Source organism: Fukomys damarensis, unplaced genomic scaffold (assembly GCF_012274545.1).
Source record: "Fukomys damarensis isolate Sample0158 unplaced genomic scaffold, DMR_v1.0_HiC HiC_scaffold_21, whole genome shotgun sequence".
Classification (NCBI taxonomy): Eukaryota; Metazoa; Chordata; class Mammalia; order Rodentia; family Bathyergidae; genus Fukomys; species Fukomys damarensis.
In genome coordinates, this window is record NW_022900933.1 from 19,567,253 (window position 1) to 19,575,588 (window position 8,336).

Genomic DNA, 8,336 nt, shown 5'->3' on the forward strand with positions numbered 1-8,336 from the left:
TCAGACATGGTTAGGTCAAGGGGTTGAAACTTTGTAATCATGCTTTACTTTGTTTCTTGACTCTTTTTTTTTTTCCTTTGTAGCTACTTTGTGCCTTTGGGCATGCCCAGGCTCACATTTTTCTGTTCAAGTTCAATACAAAGAATTTCTGGCCGGGCGTGGTGGCTCATGCCTGTAATCCCAGCACTCGGGAGGCTGAGGCAGGAGGATCGCTGTGAGTTCGAGACCAGCCTGGGCTACACAGTGAGTTCCAGGTTGGTACAGTCTCAACTACATAGTGAGACCCTGTCTCAAAAAAAAAAATGAAAAAAAAAAAAGAATTTATTTTCCCAAATTTAAAAATAAATGCAGAAAAATTGAATCTGATTGGACCAGTTGGGTCACATGCCCATCTATGAACCAATCAGGATGGGCAGGGGCATTCCATATTCTGATTGCCCAGGCTTACCAACCTGGAAGAGTGAACCCCTCATGCCTGATGTGTAATTTCACTCTTTTGAAAGAGTACCCGTTTGTGGTGTTTGGGTTAGTAGGAGCATGGAAACAGGAAGCCCTAGCTGTTTCAAAGATAAGAGAAAGTTGATTCAGTTCTCCAGCTGAGAGAGTAGTGGATTTATTCATCCAACAAATATCTCTGTGACACTGACCAATTCCAGCCCTGTTCTAGGTACGGGGAATTCAACAGTGAACGGAACAGACAGAAATCCCAGCTTATTTGGAGCTGATGTTCTCATGGGGTTTATGGGGAAAATGGTCCTGGTGTTCTCACATCCCAAGTCCAGGGCCAACCAAGATCAAGGGTTTTTGTGCCAAGAAATAGCTGAGCTCCTCCCATCTTATAGAATATTCATATTAGGATTATGCAGTTATGACTGCTCCAGTCAGAAAGGATTTCCCCCTCAGGAAAATTGGTATGGCATTTCCAAGAGAGGAGGAAGGAAGGAAGGAAGGAAGAATGGATGGAAAGAAGGATGTATTTTCTACTTCATAGGGAGACAAAAGATTCCCAGAAAGGGCAGGGGGGTCTACCCAAGCAGGAGAGGTCTGGCTGACAGCCTTGGCATCTCTTCCAGGGTGGCCAGGCCAGGAATAGCCTCAGGAGCCCATACTGAGGCTGCTACTCAGGCAGGAATGAAGTTGGGTTTGGAACCTCTGGCTCAGGGTTCTTGAGCTTCCTGGTTGGCAGAACTGGAATGTCTTTTATTTGATCTTGTGGGCTGCTGAGGATGCAGTTGTATTAACTTTTAATTACAACCATGTGGGGCCAGGGGTTTAGCTCAGTGGTGCCACCACTTGCCTGGTAAGCACAAGGTCCTGAGTTTGATCCCTGGTACCAAAACAAAGCAAAACAAAAAACATGATACAACCATGCTTTGATATTTGACTGCTTTGAAACCCATCAAATTTGGTGCTCTACACATTTTGATATGAAGATTTTGTCCCAGTACTCATTGCTTGTTTGATACTTGACACGTGAGCTAGAACTTACTGGTGTTGATTGCCTCATGATTGGCTGCCATTTCCAGCCAAAGCAATTTGGTACTCTTCATTTTTGGTACTCATTGTACCTCTCAGAGCCAATTAACAACAAGTACTGAGTTAGGTACCACTGTATCTACATGTGAGAGCCCAGAAGAGACAATGGTGGGTAATTAAATAGGCACATGGTGCACAGTTCTGAATATTCTAAAGAGCGTTTCTGTGGCCTTTGATGTGTGGGGATGTGCCTTCTGTATGCGTCTTTTGTTGCAGCTCCTGCATAAGCCCAGAGTGAATCTCCACCATAGCAAAGGGGCCAGCCAAGGCCCTGGGTTGGCACACACCTGATAAAAGCAAATAATATGTCATGCATCTTCCTGGCCCCCTCTCACTGAGTGGTTATTTTCTCCATTTCTCTGTCCTCTCTCCACTCTTGACAGCTCCACGATTTGTTTTTGAGCTTTGACGACACCCCTCTGGGAGCAGCCTCCCTGGCCCAGGTCCACAAGGCGGTGCTGCATGATGGGCGGACGGTGGCTGTGAAGGTCCAGCACCCGAAGGTGCAGGCACAGAGCTCAAAGGACATTCTCCTGATGGAGGTGGGCAACCCCCTTTTCTCTTTACCTTGTCCTCAATCTTTATTTCCCTGGGATCCAGATGGCCTCAGTGACACCAGCTGAGGCTGCTGGATAAGTGACCCCTTAATCAGCAGAGTGGGAGAGGAGAGTGGAGACCACAGGTGAGCAGTGTCATGACAACTTCCAAACACAGCACATGGCAGGGTTGGTCAGCTCTTTTTGAAAAAAAAATTTATTTTAATTTAACACATGTAGATATTAATAAAGAAAATAAAAAAATTCTATAAAAAACCACAAAATTTCATAACAAAATAAAGGATAACAGTAGTTAATATGATGTGTACCATAATCTTAAAAGAACTGCCAGAGTTATGGAGAGTACAAGTCATAGACAAAAAAAGACTGTCTTTTGCAAAAAGTAAACAAACAGATAATAGCTCAAAACTTTCTTTTCAGTGAATGAAGAGAAACTAGTAGTAACAAATTACCGTATATAGTATATTGAAATATTTTTGAAGCTATGGAATAGAGAATATAGGGAATTATTTGAACTTCTTTACTTTCTGTCTTCTATTTTGCTCTTTATTTATATAGGTATATATTTTATTATATATATAAATGTATACATATTAAAGTATGTATGTACATATATATATGTATATATTTTATTAAATTTGGAGTTTCTCATATAAGAGAAACTGTGCTATATTTTTTTCCCATTTAAGTTTATTGGTACATTTAAAGCAAACAATATAGTTGCATTTATCATTGGGATCTTGTACCTTTACATGATATGTCTTGGTTCTTATTTTTTCCCCATACCCTTGCCCTCCCTTCACCCTTCCCTATTTACAAATACTTTGTTTTCATTTTTTTCACATTTTTTCTTTTCCCTTATTTCCTTTCCCCTCCCCTTCCCACAACCATGCCGTATTTAAGCTTGTGTGTCTGACTTATTTCGCTTAACATTATGTTCTGTAGTTGCTCCGTTTGCCTATAGATGCCTCAAGTTTATCTTACGTTATGTCAGAGTAGTACTCCGTTGTGTATAAATACCACATTTTCTTTATCTCGTCATCTGTTGATGCTCATATAAGCTATTTCTAAGATCTAGCTATTACAAATTGTGTGCTGTAAACATGGATATACATATATCCCTGTAATACTATGACTTCAACTCTTTTTGGACGATACCTAGAAGAGGGATAGCTGGTCAAGTGGTATTTTTATTTTTAGCTTTTTGAGGACTCTCTATACTGATTTCTATAGAGGTTGTACTAGTTTACATTCCCACCAACAACACAGAAGAGTTTCTTTTTCCCCACATCCTCACCAGCATTTGTTGTTATTAGAGGTTTTGATTATAGCTATTCTTTCTGGGGTAAGATGGTATCTCTGAGTAGTTTTAATTTGCATTTCTCTTATAGCCAGGGATGTTGAATGTTTTAAAAATGTGTTTACTGGCTACCTGTACTTCTGAGAAGTATCTATTCATTTCAATCGCCCATATTTGTTTAAGTCTTTCATTTTTGGGGAGTCTAATTTTTTGAGTTCTTTATATAGTCAAGATGTCAGGGTTGGTCTGATCTTGATTTTTTCCTGGGAACCCTCTGGGATGGTCTCAGAACATGCTGAGCAGTTGTTGGGGCCAGGGGGACCTTAGTAGGGGATCTTGTGAAAATGAGGTGAACCAAAGGTAATTTCTTGAAGGGTTGGAAAAAGTTACATGATAATTAACTAAATAATAAAAGACAGCATGTAGCTGCAAGGGATGTACAAAAGACATGCAGATCACATAGACTGTGTGTTTGCTTATCTGACATTTGTTTTTAATGAACACATTTACCTGCCAGAAAATGGCCCTGGGCAAAGCCCTGGAGGCTCCAGTGTGCCTCCAGAGTCTTCTAGCTCCATGCCTCGGTTGGTTGAAGCAGTAGAGGATGAGGCCCCCCCCCCCAATAGTTGGCAGGGAGGTCAGCAGTCTATTCACCTTACCAGTTTGTCCCTTTCATTCCTCTGTTCCTTCCCCTGCTCCTAGACTCTTAAGTTGACCTTTTCATCTCACTTTCAACCAAACACATACCTGTAGGTCTTTTATTCACTATGTGCTAATAGGGTGCTGGGGACACAAGAAGGAGGGATGTTCACATTCTTAGGGAGCTCCCTGTTTGGTGTAGGAGACAGGTATGTAAACAAACAACTACAGAGAGGGGACTTGAACTCTGCCAAAGTTGCAAAGGGCTTGGAGCACTGTATCTGGATGGATGGGCCAGTAGCAGGGCTTCACTGAGGAGGTGATATTTGAGTGGAATCCTTAGGACCCCGGGGGAGGGCAGCCCAGGATGTGTGAAGGGTGGGTCTTAGAGGAACTGGGTATATGTGGAGAACTTCAGCTCGTTTTGATGGCTGGGAGTGGGTGGAGATGAGGCTGGGCAGGTAGACAGGATACACAGAGGGCTCATGTACAAGTTGCAGCACAGAGCAGGGTACTTAGTCAACTCTCAGCACGTATCTGAGACGGAACTATCTGATTTTTTCCTGTAGTCATTGGGGAACCATGTAAGAATTTTAATCAGAGTACTGTCACAATCAGATGTGCATTAGAAATAAAAATCTATTGGTAGTCTGGAGAACATATTAGAAGGCAGAAAGATCATAACAAAGAAACTAATTGAGGGGGTCTGAGGGAGACTGGTCTAAGGGAGAAATAAGGATGTGAAGCAAGGCATTATGCTAGGGTGGAGGAGAGGGATGAGCTCAAGTTGTGGAATCATCTGGACTTGGTGAGCACCTTTACCTGGGAGGGGAAAGGACTGGTATGGATGAAGAGGAGACTGAAGTCTATCCTGGGTTTCTGGCATGAATGATTACATTTGGGTGACTCTTAACTGTGTGTATGAGCCAGGGTACTGTTGAGAAGAAATTGCCCTGGATAGGTCAAACAGAGGGAATTTAAAACAGAAAACAGTGTTTACAAGGAGTGGGATTGCTGAGACCCTAAATAGGATGGTGAGACAATTACCAACAGCAGAAAGCCACTGCCACCTTTATGGAGGAGGGACAAAGAGGAAGGACAAAGAGAAGAAGTGGTTTTTCTGGAGCTCAGGAGCTGAGAGCAGCTGGTGGGTGCTAGGACCAAGGTGAGTCTGCCTAGTGGAGTTGGATCATAAGTGTAGGGTCTGGGTGGAGCCACAAATGTGTTTTGAGACAGAATTTTTCAACACATTGGGTCTCCCTGTATTCCACTACCATTGCCCATTGGCTACACCTACTAGAAGCAAGTTGGTAGGGAAGCCTGGGAAATGTAGTTTGTTATGAGAATCAGGGCATTGGGGGTGGATCTGATGCAAAGTGAAATAGCCAGTGGAGCAGCCACCTGGGGTAAGATACTGCTGTTGGTAGTTTTGGTTAGAAGTATCCCTGTCACTCTGAAGTTCAGGTTGGAATATGCATTTAGGATTTATGATCAAGGATACTCATGGTTGCTGAATCTGAGGGAGTGGTTGAGCTTACTTGGAGGAAGTGTTTACAGTAATGAGAGGGTGGCAGGTCAGAGGTATAGGGGGCATCATTATTTGGGGAATGAGCTCAAGAGGATAAGTTCCTGAGGTGCTGGAGGAGGATTGAAAAATACCCCTATGTCTGATGAAAAAACATCTAAGAAGAGGATACGGTATTGGTTATCTAATGGTGTATAATGAACCAGTCTCAAAACTTAGTGGCTTGAAGCAATAGCTGTGAGTTTTGCTGGTGAATTTGTACTTTGGCTAGGGCTTGGTCAAGAAAGTTGCGTTTTATGCAGTCCTAGGGTACAGAAAGGATGGCTTGACTGAGGCTAGAGGGTCCCTTTCCAATGTAGCTCACCTGCATGGCTGGCAAGCTGGGGCTGGCTGTAGTCTGGGAGCACAGTTAGGTCTGAGGGCCAGGCCTTACTTCCTCTCCATGTGAGCCTCCACTTGTGGGCTTCCCCACAGCATGGTGTCCCCTTAGAATGAAGTTGGAAGTACGTTATGGTTTTATGAACTAGCCTTGGAAATTACAGAATTACTTCTTCCCTCTTCTACTGGTTGAAGTAGTCACAAAGGCCCTTTTTGTCCAGGGCCTGAGAAAGAGATCCTCCCTTTTAATGAGGGAATGGCAAGGTTCTGGGAACGTATTAACCTGGGAGTGTTTTTGCAGCCATTTTGGAAAATGGAATATTCCAGAATTGCTCAATACTGAAATGGGTGTTCTGGATTTGACAATTTAAGAGTCGTTAGGAAGAGCAGTTGCAGTGGCATGAGATGGGTGAAAGAGAAATGAGACCAAGGAGGTATAGACACTGAATATGGGTGCTCTTGTCCAGTTTTAGCCATGGAAAGCTTGGGAGATTAAGAGAAGAGCTTAGGCCTAAGTGCTGGGAGGACTTGAGCAGGATTGTTGCTGATGGGGAGGTGAGGATTGGAGGTTGAGCAGAGAAGTAACTACTGGGTCAAGTCTAGGAGGAGATTCATGAGACTGAGCACAGTTAACACAGTGGAGGCATTAGCCTTTGATGAGCCTTTACTTTGAGCCTGGAGGATGGTGGAAAGGCGGGGCACAGATGAGTGAGTGGGGCATGGAGAGTGGGAAAGTGGGCAGCCGAGTGTGTACCAGCCTGATAGCCTCTATTTTTTCTCTGCAGTAGGAGGCAAGACCATCTGTCGAGAATGAGAGGGTAGGAGGTGGCACTGGAGGCTTGAGGGGGTGAAGGTTTGGAATAGCTGCTGTATGCCTTGCAGAAGGAACTGCTAGGGTAAGGAGGGTCTGAATGCCTGGCGAGCTAATTTTTTAGCAAACCTGTCAATAAGTATGGAATGGCTGTAGCTGGGAGTAAAGTAGGGTCATGGGGGATACCTGGGTTCAGGCAGGAACCTGCCATAGCCTAGCAATGCATCAGGGTCCCAGGGGCTGGGAGGACAGCTGCTACTCTTTCTGCTCACAGTCATGTCAGCTTCCTAAGTACTGGTATATGAGGTCAATAGCAATAGTAGCAGTAATAAAGACTTGGCATCTTCCTCCCTGTAATAAGCATCAGATGCTTTTCATAGGAAGCACAGCCTGGCACACTGTACAGAGCACAGAGTGACTCCTTGGTGCTGGTTGAGGAAGAGCTGGGGTGGGTCACAAAGCAGATTGTAGACCATCTTCACACCCTTCCGTGGAGAGCTGGGATGGCGGCCTGATGCCACCACCTCTGTGTCACCAGCATTGGCTGCAGCCCTAGGTCTCTGGTGAAAATGTCCTACCTGGGCCACTCTTCTCTGCTATAAAACTAAGACAATCCCAACCAGACATTGGAAATATTTTTTTTTCCGAGTCCAGACCTAAATAGTGTCTTGATTTTAAGAATGACAACACTGGTGAGATGCTCAGGCATGCTTGGCAGGAGAAGAATGATTTCTTAGTGACGTTAGGGCCGCGTTAGCTTCCAGAAGCTTGGAGTTAGGAGAGGCAAAGCTGTGTTTCTGCATAGCTTTCTGTACTTTCTTTCATACCAGTCCTAGATACTGTGTGCTTGCTGTGCCTCCTCTCGCTCTAACCCTGTGTCTTAGTTACTTTCTCATCTCTGAGACACAATACCTGGCACCCACAGTTCAAAGGAGAACAGGTTCATTTTGGCTCACAGTTTGTAGAGATTCCAGTCCAGCGTTGGCTGGCTGCAAGGCAGGGTGGCACGGCAGAGGTGATAAGGCATGGCAGAGGGGGAACATGCTCATGGCATGGTGCTGGGAGGCAGAGAGGGAGGGGGAAGGAGGGGAGGGACGTCCGCTCAATGTCCTGTTTGACTATGAGCTCTTCAGGGGACTAATCGTATCCCACTCCTGTGATCCAGTCACCTCTCCAAAGCCCCATCTATGAGTGCACGAGGCTTTGGGGGTATATCTAGGGATAAACCCTTGCCCCTGTGATTGATCACTGCCCAGTCTTGAGAGGAAAACAATCTCGTTAAAATAATTCATAGTAAAGAGAGAGAGTGACTGATAGTTCTATCCTCTGTATATTTCTTTTTAGGAAGGCGAGTTTATAAATCCAAACATATATCTGCTGTAAGGGAGAAAGGTTTATAGGAATGAGACATTTGAGTGTGAGGAGTTGAGGAGTGGGGACTACTTGGTGTATCAGATATGATGCTTTTGGCTATAAGAATCAGAAAATCCAGGGCCGGGGATTTAGCTCAGGGGTTCCATCCACTGTACAAAAAAAAAAAAAAAAAAAAAAAAAAAAAAAAAAAAAAATAAAAAAAAAAAAAGGAGAAAA

At 44.0% G+C, this 8,336-nt stretch overlaps 1 protein-coding gene across 8 annotated transcripts in view; it reads left to right on the plus strand.

The window, feature by feature from the left end:
• Adck1 (aarF domain containing kinase 1) overlaps positions 1 to 8,336 on the plus strand; it is a 101,194-nt gene that overhangs the window by 57,302 nt on the left and 35,556 nt on the right. For 7 of the 8 annotated variants that reach the window (XM_019204340.2, XM_010645592.2, XM_033766786.1 and 4 more), the window contains one exon: positions 1,920 to 2,078. The exons of the other annotated variant lie outside the window; for it this stretch is intronic. In XM_019204340.2, the coding sequence (XP_019059885.1) occupies positions 1,920 to 2,078 (159 nt within the window). The remainder of the gene's footprint in view (positions 1 to 1,919; positions 2,079 to 8,336) is intronic. 8 annotated transcript variants of the gene reach the window in all.